Source organism: Seriola dumerili, unplaced genomic scaffold (genome assembly GCF_002260705.1).
Source record: "Seriola dumerili isolate Sdu_G_001 unplaced genomic scaffold, Sdu_1.0 BDQW01000056.1, whole genome shotgun sequence".
NCBI classification, from domain to species: domain Eukaryota; kingdom Metazoa; phylum Chordata; class Actinopteri; order Carangiformes; family Carangidae; genus Seriola; species Seriola dumerili.
In genome coordinates this window covers 6075547-6090765 of record NW_019174311.1, presented here as the reverse complement: position 1 = coordinate 6090765, position 15219 = coordinate 6075547, and the positions used below count along the sequence as shown (strand labels likewise).

General features: G+C 41.3%; 2 protein-coding genes across 3 annotated transcripts; one reads left to right on the top strand and one right to left on the bottom strand.

The window, feature by feature from the left end:
- The first annotated feature begins 1032 nt into the window (after positions 1-1032).
- LOC111219067 (glycoprotein-N-acetylgalactosamine 3-beta-galactosyltransferase 1-B-like) lies at positions 1033-8440 on the top strand. Of its 2 annotated transcripts, none has more exons than XM_022741648.1 (5): positions 1033-1135; positions 1632-1748; positions 2311-2565; positions 4076-4740; positions 6702-8440. In XM_022741648.1, exons 3-5 carry the CDS (start codon positions 2355-2357, stop codon positions 7044-7046), a joined length of 1221 nt encoding a protein of 406 aa, XP_022597369.1. In that variant the 5' UTR covers positions 1033-1135; positions 1632-1748; positions 2311-2354; the 3' UTR covers positions 7047-8440. The 2 variants fall into 2 exon arrangements, with proteins under 2 accessions (XP_022597369.1, XP_022597370.1); XM_022741649.1 differs by lacking the exon at positions 1033-1135 and adding an exon at positions 1437-1512.
- tac3 (tachykinin 3) lies at positions 8240-10035 on the bottom strand. The gene is made up of 7 exons (XM_022741650.1): positions 9963-10035; positions 9443-9558; positions 9252-9351; positions 8996-9025; positions 8852-8905; positions 8649-8715; positions 8240-8312 (listed from the first exon to the last, which is right to left on the bottom strand). Exons 2-7 carry the CDS (start codon positions 9542-9544, stop codon positions 8294-8296), a joined length of 372 nt encoding a protein of 123 aa, XP_022597371.1. The 5' UTR covers positions 9545-9558; positions 9963-10035; the 3' UTR covers positions 8240-8293.
- Between the last annotated feature and the right edge of the window lie 5184 nt (positions 10036-15219).

Genomic DNA, 15219 nt, shown 5'->3' with positions numbered 1-15219 from the left:
GTCCAGTATTTAATTTACACATGGGGAAGCTTAAAACCTCCAGTGCACTTTACACTGAAAATGGACTGTCACTTTGTAAATGATGTAAATGATAATGAACAACATTTGCATATTCATTATCCGGATTAACTAATAATAATAATTAATTCAAGGAGAACTGCTGTTACCTGCAACACCTATTTTGGAGAGTAAAGAATTTTCTCATCGCAAATATGAGTTTGACCTTGCTCTAAAAATGTACGCGTCTGTGAAATAGTCATTTTCCTGGTTAACCAATTCTCTCACATCCTTTTCTGTGCTAACCGTTCATGTTGCAATTTCAACAGGAACACTGCACAATCCTGGTGTACGAGTCGATGTGGTATGAGCTATGATGAATCTGTTTCTGTTTCTGTTCTTATTACTGTGTATCATTTGTTTTACAAGCTCACTTTCTATCTTTATTATGGAATAATCCATCCATGCATTGATAAATATTACTCCTGTCCTGATATGACAGTGCGTATCCTTTGACTGTGATTATGTTCCAGCTGCTCAGACAGACTGGATTGCTTGAACACAGTCTATGGCTGGTCCTTAAGGCATTACATTGACACATATTGATTATAACTGTAGCTGCTGATAAATGGGAATGTTGTAGACTTTGTTAGGGTGACACCCTGTGGCCAAGATTGATAGAGCAACTGCTTTACCCTGTATTTCTTTCATGGTCTCTCTGATCATCATTTAAAATACACATTACAACTATCATAATGAATGCATCTAGCATTTAATCAAACTGTAAGCTAATTGCCCTTAATGCGTCTGAGACGAAGTGAAAAGCGGCTTCCTCTACACGTCACATGCAGCCAGCCAATGAGAGGCCGCATTTTCAAAGCTTAGCCCGTGAGGCAGAAGAATGTAAGTCTGTGCACCGGCTTCCCACTTACTAATCATCTTATTTGGCGACTCAAAATACAGACGACGTCAGTCAGAAACAATACGTCGGGACCAGCACGTGACGATATGACTGGCAGCTGTAACAGGCCTGTTCCTTCTTCAGAAACGGGATTTTTTTTTTTTTTTTTTTTTTCTCCCCGCTGCTTCAGGAGTTGCAAGCATGTCGTGCTCACAAATGACTCATCTACCAGCAAAGGTAAATGACACACACAAGCGAAAATATTCATAAAATGAATTATGTTTTTGGCTGATTGGAAACACACACACACACACACACACACACACACACACACACACACACACACAGCGGCGGTTGTGTACAAAGACAACGTGGTGTAGCCTGTAGATGCAGATCTGGACTCCACATGGCCTTGTATCGCAGTCAAAGCAGTCTGTGTCATATGTTTTTGGTTTGAACGGATGTAATGCCTCGATCAGGGTGACTGGATTTGTTCGCCTGATTCTTATTTCTCGTCAGGATAATGAAGGGGAGCAGTGCGCGTGGAGAGTAAATGTAGAAAAAAAAAAACAACCCTTGTCATGTTAATCGTTAACATCTGTCTCGAACTTGAGGTATTTGACCTCACCGTGAGACAACACAGTCAAATGAAAACATTTTTTTTTTTTTGGCAGTGACATAGTGACACTGAAGTCCATCTCCATAAATGTATCTGTTTAAATCAATGTTACAGCTGAGCCAAAGGAGGAGGCATGAGTGATGATGTCATCAAGACAAACCCAGGAGCTTCTCCACAAACAGTGATCAGGGGGACAGCACCATTTTACTGGAGCACATTTTCTCCTTCACAGTAAGTCCTGCTTTCAAGCTAAAATGATTTGGTTCACAGTTACAGTCATTAGTTCGGTGTTGGTATCCAACAACTGTCAAGTCTAGACACGTTTATTTCTTGCTTTGTGAGACAGGTTGTTTCTGTCGTCTTTTAGATTTTCATGTCCATTTGTATTGTGGCAGTAAAGTTTCTTTGAAGTAAATGTAGATGAGGAGATTGAACCCCAGACAGCAATGCTTAAAATGTGTTGCAGTCTGGGTGTAAAAAGTATATCCAGTATGACTGAAAGCTAACACTGACACCACATTGCAGCTTTGCAATTTTTAATGCACACATCAAATACATGTCTTGCTGTGCAGATATCATTGGAGTTTATAACCTTTTCTGTCGCCATGAAGGTTTTAAAACATTTGCATGATTACATAACACAGTCCAATGTGCAACTTTGCACAGTCTTTTCAAACTTATGCGCTTTATACAGATAATACAAAAAAAAAAAATGTTGAAGGGGGAAGTTTAAAGTCACACTTCAGGTTGGACTACATTGAAATTGATCCTAGTGTGTTGCGGCTCTGTGTAGACATGCTATAACTGGGACGTCACAGTGCTGGAGAGGGTGTCAGTATGAAGGGCCCAAGCTCCAGATGGGCCTTCTCCCTGGGCTTCTTGGTGGGGGCCTGCAGCGTCTACTTCTTCCTGCGCCAGGTGTGGTTTGAGAGGAGCTACCCTGTGCTGTCAGAGGCCCAGGAAAAAGCCACAACGGTGGGGGAGAGACCAACCAGCTGGAGGAAAGAGGGAGCTGCTCTCATCAACCTGCTCCACCCTCACCATGCAGGTGCTCCAGACATCACTGTGTCAAAAAAAGTATATGCATAACAAGCATAGCATAAGTAAAATAAAACCTTGTATCCTCATATATATATTTTCATTATATTTAATTATGCAAAATTTGCTACTGTTCTATTAGATCTATCTTGTCTTTGTTCTGTATATAAATTAGAGTAATTAGCTTAAATGTCAGCACTGGCTCAAACAGTCAGTGAGTGATTGTGTAGTGACAGACTGATAGATAAGTTGTGTAAAATGCATTTATATGATAAACACAGACAAGGTGTATATTATTAGCTTGGATGCTTTCATTGGTTTGGAAGTAGCCGTGGTAAAAGAGGGATATGTACACAGAGGAAAAAAGATAATTTTGCCTTTCAGTCAGTGGGATGAAACCACTCCACCGCAATGTCCACGCATTTCATTTAATCAGTTTTTAATGAAACTGGATAAAAATGTACATATACATATGGTGTAGTACCTCTTCAGTCCTCTCGCTAATCCATCAAGGCATTTAGAGCTGTGCTACAGTGCTCCAGGAATGTTGTTCAAGGTTGTCTGAGCTGGGGTTTCGCACATTGAAGGAAAGGTCATTTGCACTGCTTACATGAAAGGTTTGAGAGTGCTCATAGCAAGTTAGAAAAATGCAGTAAAAGGGATAAAACGCAAGAAGAATGTGGAGTCAACTGAATGAATGAGAGCAGAAGGTAGAAGTCATGCTCATGTGTGAGGAGTGTGTTGAGTCCACTATTATTTTGCAGCAAAACCGGACTCGCGTGTTCGTTTGATGAAGTATGCAGGACACAGATTTAAAGTTCAACACGTCCAATTTATTAAAAGTATAGCCAAGCATAGAAGTTTGAGGTTGCTTACAGAGCTCTGGACTCACCCTGCTCTCCTCTCTCCTGTCTAAACAGAGTGCAGTACTTCCTTGTTTCAGTCATTCATTCTTATACACACATTGTCTGTGTAACAGGGTCACTCCGCCTCTTCTCTCTTCACACCACTCTGACCTGAACCTGTTATCTAAACATGTCATACTTGTACTTACTTGTCTGTCCCTGCACATCATTCTGCAATCTCAAACGGCATTCAGTGTCACAATGTTCATAAACAACCATAATCATCAGTTCAAGGCGGATTTGCCTTTTTAATCAAACAGCGCATACAGTTGCAAACATAACATATCCCTTCAAGTGCCAGGGTGGTGTGGTGTAACGACGGAATTATGTCTCTCAGGAGATGCATGATAAACGTCAGGCCTACACAGAGAAGGGTGTGAATGCATGTGCGGACCTGTGCGGCAAGCAAGCTGAGTGGTTGAGTCTACAATTTTTAGAAACAAAGTTGAAGAAAAAGTATAAAAGAAACTTCCTCGTAAATGTATCTGCACTCTCGCATACATGCAACCCAGAGAAGTATAATTTGGGCCTCACTGGTAGAACCACACTTACAAAAGCTCCACTGCACGCTAGTTAACATTGTTATGTGCTGTGCTGTTTGCTGTGTCCTACTAGATGAAGACAGCCGGGTGGCAGATGTGTTGTACCAGAAGGTCCGCGTTCTCTGTTGGGTGATGACAGGGCCGTACAACCTGCAGAGCAGGGCCCGCCATGTCAGGGCCACCTGGAGTCGCCACTGTAACGTGGTGGTGTTCATGAGCTCTGTGGAGGACCCAGACTTCCCCACTGTGGGACTGGGCACTAAGGAGGGCCGCGACCAGCTCTACTGGAAGACCATCCAAGCCTTCCATTACGTGTACGAGCACCATGCGAATGAAGCAGACTGGTTCTTAAAAGCGGACGACGACACCTATGTGGTGGTGGACAACCTGCGCTGGATTCTGTCCAACCACACCCCTGAAGAGCCCATCTACTTTGGTAAACGCTTCAAACCTTACACCAAGCAAGGCTACATGAGCGGAGGGGCAGGCTACGTACTTAGTAAAGAGGCCCTCAAGAGATTCGTAGAAGGTTTTCGGACCAAAGTTTGCACACACACCACCCCTGTAGAAGACCTAGCGCTGGGGCAGTGTTTGGAGAAGATGGGCGTTGTGGCCGGGGACTCGAGAGACACTTTGCAGCGAGAAACGTTCCATCCGTTTGTGCCAGAGCACCATCTGACTGGCAAGTTCTCCAAGAGCTTCTGGTACTGGAGCTATTGTTACTACCCAATTGTTGAGGCAAGTACTTTCACTTCTCTATGGTACTACAGTGTAAGTTGGGAAAAAAAGTTGTGAAAGCCTATACGGCATATCTGTGCTCAAAGTGTTGAAAATGCAGCGTCCATTGGACCGATGGTTAAGAGGCATACCATGTAAGTGCAATATTCCCAGTTTGATTCTCGCCAGAGATCTTTGTTGCATATCATACTGCCCTTCCTCCCCAGATTAATAGTCTATATCTTCGCTGTGAGCTTGATGGTAAATGGACTTGCACTTTAATATAGCGCTTTTCTAGTCTTACTGACCACTCAAAGCGCTTTACAATACTCGCCACATTCATACATCACAGTCGCACACTGATGGAACAGCAATGAAGGGCAAAGTGGGGTTCAGTATCTTGCCCATGGACACTTGGACACGCTGACTGGAGGAGCCGGGGATTCAACCACCGACCTTCAAATTAATGGTTTACCTTCTGAGCCACAGCCGCCACAGCTTGCCAACCAAGACAAAATGTCAAAAAGCAACTAAAAGTGGCACTATCAGTAAAACCACAAAGTGGTTAACGGATAGCTCCTCAGTAAGACGACATTCTGTGGTGCGGATTAGTCTTATTAGAAAGGGGCAAGTCAGGCTAGGAAGAAATACCAGGACGTGAACTGGTGAGTTGAAAATCCTTTAATATCATTAGTGTACATCTTAGAAATGTACAGTCGGGAGTGAGTATAATGCCATACAGTGTACTGTTTATTTTGATTTTTGATGAAATAAACAAAATGTAGGTGTTGCTATAAATCACTTATCAGAGGGATAATAGCTAAATAAATGAATACGTGATTACCTGGCTCATCTGAATTCTGTATCTGACCTCTGCATAGTGAATTGAAAGAGAAATGAGTTCATTTTAAAGTAGATGAATGCAGTAGAGACAATATCCTGTCAACAAAAGGAAAATTGGTCAATTTGTCGCTGATGATGCAACTAATTTATTGTACTTTGCAATTATAATGAGACAGGTCCATTACTGATCCTGTCAGATACAGCCTGCCAGTGTATGAAGCTGCTTTGTCCCGTCTTTCAAAGGAAAACAAGGAAACAAATTTACTTTTAATATTAGAGTAATTATTTTTTTTAATCAGACTTTAGAAATGGAAATTTGTGGTTTCAGAACTGCCAGTATATGACAATTTATAAAAAAGGATAAGGCAGGTGATATTTTCTATTCTTCTTGTTGTGAAACAGAAACAAAAAGACACAGGCCAACGACGCATTGTTCCCACAAACAAGTATTTCTATGTGGCCAAAACCTGACGTACACAGATTTTTACTGTATGTCGTTCCTCTGTGCCGTAGACCGCCATTGTTGTCCAAAAAACTTTTCAATACACACAAAAGAGTCACAGTGTCGCACTGGCTATCCGCAATGAACATGGGCACTGCAGTTTTTCTTGAGTGAGCCCCCTGCACACTGTCCTGCTTTTGAAAATGCTCACTAGTGCACAAAATGCGTATTAATCCACAACAGAAAATAGTGCCGGACATAGACACAATTTACTTCATTGCCTGTTTTTGGAAATTAGTGTGTCTAAAATAAATAAATAAATTAAACCATAGATAATGACTAATCCTTAAAACAAATGCAACAAAGAAGATGTGCTACATGTACCTTTTTCATACAGGAGTAAATCACCTTTAGATTTTTTTTTTTTAGATTGAATTGGTACTAATCATCTCAACAATGTAAGCTCCTCATGCCAGTGAGATTCTTGGTGCTTATTTTGTTTGTTTTGTCTTGTTTTTCTTGTTCTTTTTTGTGCTGTACAGCAGAGTTCAGTTGAGCAATGAAACCTGTAAAACCAGATTGCAGTCTGGTGAATGATGGAGGCTGCCACACAATGCCACACAATGTTTGGACGTGTGTGGACGTGCTTGTATTTGTCTTTGTTTGTATGTGTGATCTGTGTGTTATTCTTCCTCAGGGTCCACAGTGCTGCTCCGACCTGGCAGTGTCGTTCCATTATGTGGAAGCAGAACTAATGTACACACTGGAGTATTACACCTACCACCTGAGAGCATACGGCTACAGGCCACGCTACCGGCCGTCCCTACGCCAGGGACTTAGCCTCGGCACTCTCACGCAGACCACCGTGACGGCGGGATTTGAAGGAGTTGGAGAGGTGACAGATGGAAGGAGTCTCACAACTGCAGCCTTCTCAGTTAATGGTAACCAAACCGAAGTGGAGACGGAGGAAGGAGAGAGAGACAATCTGAACTCGCACCTCACTGAGAACAGGACTGCAGTCACACACGGTAGACGGCACTGATCCTGTGTTTCAGATGAGGCCGAATGGGTTTTTAACTGTGATGTGTCTGACGAATCTACGTTAGAAACACTTGTAGCTACTGTCACTCAGTGAGAAAGAGCTATTATCGTGGCCACTGTCTTGGCTAACTGGTGTTTTCTTCTGACACAGTATACCACAGCCAGTATGACACTGTATGCTCTCAGCACAGTGTGATTCAGTGGGAGCTAAGAATGGCTCTGCTATTTTCATTCAAGATCACAAGAACACTTGGTTTAGCTTAAATTAACTTTGACATCATCAGTGTCAGAATTAGTGCGTTTGTGACGTTACACGGTCACAGATGTTTGCTTGGAGTGATGTAAGAATAGCCGCATAGAATTTTATTTTAATGTGTTTTACAAGTACCTGATCTGAGCCAAAAATGCAGTGACAGATGTATGAAATAAGCTCATAATTTTTTTTTTATTCATTTTCATTTCATTCATTATTTTCAAAACGTTTCTTCAAATGGAGAACAACAGCAAAGTATATAGCCTCTTATGGCCCCTTTGATTTTCTGATGTTAATGTTTTTTCTGATGTTATATCTGGTGTTGCTGATGTTAGAATTTTAATTATTTATTCCGTTGTTTTGAAACAACATGCAAAAAAATTAATTTCAAAGAGCCGTTGTATCTTTGTTTGCATGTTGCCTTTTAATGTCATTTTTGAATCCTCTGCAAATCGTGATATGTTTATTTCAGTGAGAACGACTGTGCTGTGAAAGATCTTGTTTTTAGCTTTGAAAGATATAAGACGCTCTGATGCGGAAGTGTGCACTCGAAACCCTCTCTGCTTCTGTTTGGAAACACTGTAGCCTCTGATGAACATTATTATACAGAACTCCAATGATTTGCTCTTGTAGCAGGCGTGATTGGACATGACTGTGAGCACTGGAGCCAGGCTTGAAGAATCACTCATAAACAGCTTCAGGAAAATGCACCAATGTTTTAAATGAATAAATTATGTATAAAAAATTATGTTTATTTTGAACTTTGAAGAAACAGAAATAACATGATAAAGAAATAATCATCTTTCACTTCTAATTATGTTTTGTTTTCAGGTAAAGCAAATACAATCTGTGAAGTTTATGGTCACTTTCATAAGCCAGCCGGCAGTTTTACAGTGTGAATCATGGTTTAATCGTTTCCATCAGACATTTCATTCATTGTCTGATGATGTGTTCTATGTGATCTGTCACTGTAGCCAGATGAGAGTTGTTTCAGTCTACAGCCCCTGAAGAAACCTGCAGCACACAAATACACCACATTTATATAATCAATAATGTATAATCAGCATCATGTGCAAAATCAATTATTTAATACACAGTAAAACTAAGGTGCACTGGCCTTTTATGATGATTTAGAATTGTTTTTTTTTTTTCTGTCACAAAGGGCAAAAAAAAGTCATTTGAGTCAGCAGTGCTTCTAACACATTAAACCTTGGAACAGCAGAAATCTTCAGAAGCTCTTCTGTCCTATATGGTTTTAATCCTTTACTGAGTGTTAACTTTATCTTTTCAAGTCGTGGAGACTTTGTGTGTGATGTTCCATCTACTGAGTGAAAAAGAAGAGGCACTGACCTCAGCCGGCACTTGTTGAGAAAAATGCCTCTCCTCTCTGGATACTCTCTCCTCCAGGGACCATTATCTGTGAGAGCAGACAATAGAAAGATATATTGTCCGTATGATGAGCATCAGAGAAATTGTGAAATCTAACTCTAAACGCCCATATCAGCCAACACGGCTACAGTGGGTATTTGATTCTTGTAAATTGCCACACTCACCAGGCTCTGAGTTTCTCCTTCCCATGAGGCCAACAAAAATGTCGTGCATTTCTCCTAATAAGAAGAATGAGAACCGTTTAACGATGTGTTTTCCAACGAAAGCAAGCGCTTCATCGTATCATTGGTAAATGACAAAGGTCTTACTTTTTTGGGGTGATTGTACAGTGTTTGCATCTGATGGGGAAAAAAAGAAAAATAACAGCTTTTTGAAACAAGTTGTGGGAGATTTTCAGGTTACAATCCTGACTAAACTCCTAGATCAGGGAAATTTCTAACACGAAATCTTAACATTTTTTGTGTTTGTTTTTTTTAGTCATTATCATTAACATTGCTATTGTTATTAATACTACCATAAACACATGAATGTTATCACTCGTCGTCAGTCGAAAGGAAGACTCACCGGCGTTTCTTCTGCCCATCAGACCCACAAAGCTGTCATAATCCAAATCGCTATACCTCTTCAGAATGTTCCGCTTGAGGTTGTCCAAGCCTACGGTCTGCTGCAATTACGAGAAGCACAAAGAAAACATCAGTTTCTGTTATAAAGATTTTCCGTACATGGTTTTGGTCGTTACGCGTCAGGAAACCTACATCTGAAGGTGATCTGCGCGATCCGGGTTCCTCGCATCTGCACTGGCTGTAGCGAAGTTTCATGATGAGGAACAGAGTCACCAGTAGCAAACCTCTCCTCATTTTCTCAGCACCACCTGTGCAAGGATATTCACAATTATCATTTTGTTGCTTCTTTACGGGCAACTAGCCTACATCACTGAAAACTGCATTTTCATCAAGGAACAACTTGTACCTGTTGCGCGTAACTCGCTGCGTAATTGGTGCGTAAAAGCGCGCGGTGTAAGGTTTACAAAGATATAATTCATGGAACGTGTAATTAAAATCAGTAAATTATTGTTTCGATTATCTTGCACACATCCATCATAGAAATAAAGACATGACTCCAATAATTTCACTCAATCCTTTTGTGTTCCCTCTCAAAAAAGTCGTGATAAACCTTAAATCCACTTCTCCATAAAAGGAGGAAACTCTTGAAAATATAATAAATACGCACACATTTTACGTTAAGCATTCAAATGTGCATTTTTTTTTTTTTTACCTGATTTCTGTCGAGCAGGTAATTAGGTAAAAGAGTCAGCTGCGTGCGCCCTGGTGCGGAGTGGAGTGGGAACGGATAGATCCTGCAGTGAGATCCGGTGAGGATAAATGAGACGTCCAGGCTTTGGGCTAATAAATAATAACTGGATACCTGCGTAACGCCAATCAGCAACTGGAGCGTAGGTGGGGTACCAGGTCTTATATCACGTTGTGGTGAGCGCTACGTAGTCTACTTATTGGTGGTCATGATGCTGCTGCTGAGAGCTTATGCCCCCTACTAAACACGCACGCACACACACCCTCATAAAAAAATTAAAAAAAAAACGTCCAGGCATGGTCACGAGGACATAGGTTAGTGGACTCAAGCACATCCCTGAACATATTTGGAAATTTTCTTTACAATTGAGTTCACTTGGCTTTGGATATAAAGGGAACAAATAAACACAACTATTTTTAATTGTAGTTTATCTTACAGTTTGAGTTAAAACCTGAGCTTCTGTGTTCAAAGTGTCATTTATCCATCTCTTTGCCATCAGACTCACATGCCCCTCTAGGTGCCCTTCCACCCCACTGACCAGTTGACATGGTCACTGATAAGATACTAATCTTTTTAGGAAGTAATTATACAGATAGCCGCTGCCTCTGCATGTCACTGTAGAGGATGGTGATTAATGTGGCTAGACAGGCTACACCGCTGCGTGTTTGCTATTGACTGCCCTCATTCAAACACAAAATGTGAGACAAAAAAAACATTTGTGCATCTACACCTGAGTAGCTAAAGGTTTTGGTTAGTTAATAGAATAGCAAGTTAATCTGCCAACATGCTGTGTGGGTTTAATTTAATTTAAATGGAAATTTTCAAATATTTGACAAAGTTTAAGAGATGTTGTGGTTTTTTTGTTGCATACAAAATAAAATAAATCTGTTCATTTTATTTTATTTTATTTTTTGGCTACAACCACAAGTCAAGCAGTAAATGCAGACGTTATCAGTGCAGCCACTGAACAGACAAACACGCTGAGTTGTCATGACTAAAATCCAGAAGTGCTGTTTGGACAGACACATCTTCATACCAGTATTGACACAATGAGTAACACGTGATTCTGAGGGTCTCTTGAAAGTGTTCCCATGGCTGCTGTTATCTGTTCTTTGTTAAACCGCTCTGACAGGTGGTGAGATGAAATGTCTGTCTTGTAACGTGTATAAGCACCAATGGTGTGATATTGTTTTATACAGCAACAAACGGTGCTACAGGATTTAGTTGCTCTGACATTGCAGTAAAGGTATCATATGAAATCAACGTGGACTGAGAAATAACATTTAGTAGGCTTGTTCTTGTGTGTCTAAGTGTATCGTAAAAAAAAAAGTATTTTCCCTAACATCAGCAACAGCTGAAAACAACTCAAATTTAGTGCTCATACCAAACCTATCATTTTTCTTGCAATTACACAAGCAATTACACTTATGCTGATGTTTGTGCGCACATGCACAATGCAAACAAGCATGAATATTTCAGCAAAGCAAAGTTTGAGATCATAGCTGTGAACAGGCAGGAGATACTGCTGCAGAGTGCTGTGGCCTCTGGAGACTTAGGCCTCATAGAGGAGGGTATGACACCAACAACAAAGCACCAGGCAAAAATCAAAATGGTGCATTTCACAAAAGGTTAACACTGCTGCGTTTTAGTAATGACTTCCCATTTCCATATTTGTCCTGTTCCCGTATGTAGTAGCGCGGGGGTGAAGTGAGGTGTATGCAGCAGTGCAGGGGTTCGGGATGGGAGATCTGACAGAAGTGGGGAAGTCATTAATTACATTTTTACATTATTGATGAGTTTTTTTTTTTTTTTTATATCTCTCTTGGTAATCAAAGTGGCCCTGTTTTTGGACTAACAGAGAGCACAGGGAAAGAGTGCCAGGGGCTGTTTATCCACAACATGCCAGGGCAGGGGAAGCTTCTCATCTCACTGAAAGGCAAATGGATATTGGGTTGGATGTGCTGCAGGGCTAGATGGATGTCCTCCTATACGTCACAGGTACATGCCCTGCGGACTGCTGAACAAAATCACATGCACCCTCGCCTGTATTGCATTTGAATGTCACTCATTCCTGACCTCACAATGAAAACGGTAGCGCTCCCACTATGTATGCGCTCCCCTCAGAGCTGCAGACAGTTGCAAAGATGATTGGAAAGTATTGTCCCTGACAGGTCAGCAGGACTTTCATGGTTGGCTCAGTAACAGCAGGTAGCCCATGGTGGCTATAGATGGACCAATATGAGAGAAGACAAAAGGGAAAAGGCACAGCTCAGCTTCATGCTGAGATCATCTGATATGAATGCGTATGACTCAGTGTGCATGACAAATTTAAGTGATGTTGAGGTCTAATGCGAAGTAGTGTGACTATCAGTCAGTTGGCCAATTGAAAACATTTGTATCTTCTTTTGCTAATGATTTAATGTAAAAAGTTTATTTAATGTTGTCGGGCTTCATCATTCTCCCATTCAGATTTTTTCCCCTTCTTGCAACCCCTCCCCCCCCCCTCCCCAATTTAAAAGTTTCCTTATATGATTTTGCCCATTCATCCTGCTTTACCTGTATTGAATTACTGGATTAACAGGTTGAATAAATTGACATAACCTTGCAGTGGAACATATACAAAGAGAGAAACATAGAAGGAAAAATATTAATAAAAGTCTGCAGACTTCAGGTTAACTGAAAACAGCCCGGCAGGTCAATTTGTTGTATGGTCCGTGTCAGGACACAAGAATACAAATTTGTTCCTCTATAGTTGCGTATCTGGCGAAGGAGAGCAGCAGGAGTACAGTCACACTGTTATCCCTCTCTTCTCCCTCTAATGGAGCTGCCAGTCATCCATTTGTGCAGGCTTTCATGGCCTGAGAGGGACAAGATAAAGTAAGTTCCACCCTGGAGTTGAGAGGAGACAGTGACGCCACAGCCCTTATATGGGAGAGACGTTATGAAAGAATGAGTGACCAGGGGGAGACGGAAAAAAAAAGAGAGTGCGCAAGGACGAGAGGCGAGAGTGAGATTGCAAAGACGTGCGATAAATTACAGGGTGTAGATTTAGCTATATTTGTGGACAGGCTGGGGTTGGATGCACAGCTTGGAATCTCTAGCCAGAAAGTCCAAAGGGGATTCTGCATGTGTGAACACAGTCAACAGGAAAACAGTCCCTCACACACTCAGTGGCCATCCCTGCTGTTTGCTGTTGCTTGTGGCGACATGGAGACTAAAATAAGCAGATCTAGACGATGATTCCAGGCCTCTCAACGTTAGATCATGAGGCACACCTGTCAATAATCGAGTTAATGGGCTCTAATCTAATGGGGGAATTTAACTTAGAATCTACTTCTACCTCTCCTCGGGGCATGCAAAATGACTTTGATGGATGCAGTTTTTTATTCCACCCACTCCTCCCTGATCTCTGACTTGGAAGGTCCAGAAGTGTCACTTCCATCTAAATGTTAATTTGAAGACTGTTCCTTTACGACTGGCATGGATGTTGATATGCTTTGAAAGTCTATTTGCATTTGACCACAGCGGGTATGTGGAACTGTTGCTGTTGTGTTGCCAAAGACATTCTTTTTTCCCCCCATCGTTTTCCAAAGAGCTCCTAAAAGTGTTTTTCTGCTTCCCCGTTGTCAAAAGTTTTTTGTTCCCTTTAATTTTCTCTCAGTGACGATCGTTTGCACTCAGGTCTATGCTGTTTAGGCTCATGAATCTCTCTTTTTTAAGATTGGAGGATTGTTTTGTGACAGTATTGCCCATTTTCTACTCATCATGCAGTGAGAATACTCCAGAAAACACATTAGCATCCCGTTTGTCACAGACGCAATATACAGGCTGTGATTTGCACTGTAGTTGTGGGTGCAATCAGACACTCGTGTTTGTTGTGTTTTCAATTCTAGAAATATGTTTTCTATCCTTAGCAGACTCAATGTGGTGCATCAGATGAACAGGGGGCATTGTAAGTTTGCTGAAGAATTACTGTTTTCTGCCAAAGGGTTTTGCTTTTTAATTCGACAATTTATTATTAAACATACAACATAACTGAATTATGAGGATTTTTCATTTGCAGTGGGGTGCTGAATGCCTCCCATTTTCTGCAATGGCAAGATGTAATGGTCGCTTCATGGTAGATTTATTTCCTCTGCCCTCCCTTCATTAATCAGCTGCCAGCTTTCCAAACCTTTCGGCTTTGCAAACCTTTGCATTCAGTTTAAATATTGTTCATCGATGGTATTTAACACTGAGGCAGCCGTCTGCTGTGGGATTCTACTCTGTGACGAAGGAGCTGCAAAGCAGCAGCCATTGCACAAACAGCAAGGAGATGCAACAAGTATGATAGTTGAAAACCCCTCAAATATACACTCACCAAGCATGGTAACCCTTTCATTTACAGGCTGTAGTAATTCTGTAATACTGTGAAGAAATGACCAAGAAATAACAGTCAAGTGAAATCAGTAAAATCAGTATAATGACAAAAGTTGTAGTAGTAAATTTACCAGGAATTATTGTAAAATATAGGGTAATTACAGAGTAAAATTGAAGCAGAATAAAGAGTGTTCATTGGTAATTGTATGAAAATGAATTGTTATAGTAAGAAGAATAGCCCACATACAGGGACAGATGGGTCACTTCTGTATAGACTACCATTAATATCGATTAATAACCCTTATTGAATAACGACAGGCTGTTTCAAAAGCCTCAGTAAGACACCTAATGTGTTTGTGATTTCCACAGTCTTACCATCTAATAAGCCAAGAAGAGTGGTAGCCACTGTAACACTGTAACCAAAAGCAAACGGGGCAAGGTGAAGTGTGTTAAGAAAACATTCCCCACACCGCTACACCACCACAATCACAACCACCAGCCTGGACTGTTGAGCCGAGGCAGGGTGGGTCCAAGGATTCATGCTGTTGATGCCATATTATGACAGTATACATCAGACCGGGCTACGTCTTTACGGTCTCCAACTGCCCAGTTTTGTTGAGCCGGAGCCCACTGAAGCTGCAGATCTCTCTTCCTGGCTGACTGGAGAGGAACCTGATGTGCTCTTCTGCTGTTGTAGCCCATCCACCTCAAGGTTAAATGTGCATTCTGATGCTTTTCTGCTCACCGCCGCTGTGAAGAGTGGTCATCTGAGTTACCAGCTCCAACCAGGCCGACCGTTCTCCTCTGGCCTCTCTCAAGATGTTTTTTTTGTTGTTTTTGGCACCAATAATCACACCTCAGA

Bases quoted from the DNA above. Each gene is read 5' to 3' on its own strand.
- LOC111219067 (XM_022741648.1), top strand. From the start codon at position 2,355: ATGAAGGGCCCAAGCTCCAGATGGGCCTTCTCCCTGGGCTTCTTGGTG. The intron at 2,566-4,075 runs GTGCTCCAGACA...GTGTCCTACTAG, and splicing joins GCTCCACCCTCACCATGCAG to ATGAAGACAGCCGGGTGGCA. The intron at 4,741-6,701 runs GCAAGTACTTTC...ATTCTTCCTCAG, and splicing joins GTTACTACCCAATTGTTGAG to GGTCCACAGTGCTGCTCCGA.
- tac3 (XM_022741650.1), bottom strand. From the start codon at position 9,544: ATGAGGAGAGGTTTGCTACTGGTGACTCTGTTCCTCATCATGAAACTT. The intron at 9,352-9,442 runs GTAGGTTTCCTG...TCGTAATTGCAG, and splicing joins CGCGCAGATCACCTTCAGAT to CAGACCGTAGGCTTGGACAA. The intron at 8,716-8,851 runs GTGAGTGTGGCA...CTGCTCTCACAG, and splicing joins AAGGAGAAACTCAGAGCCTG to ATAATGGTCCCTGGAGGAGA.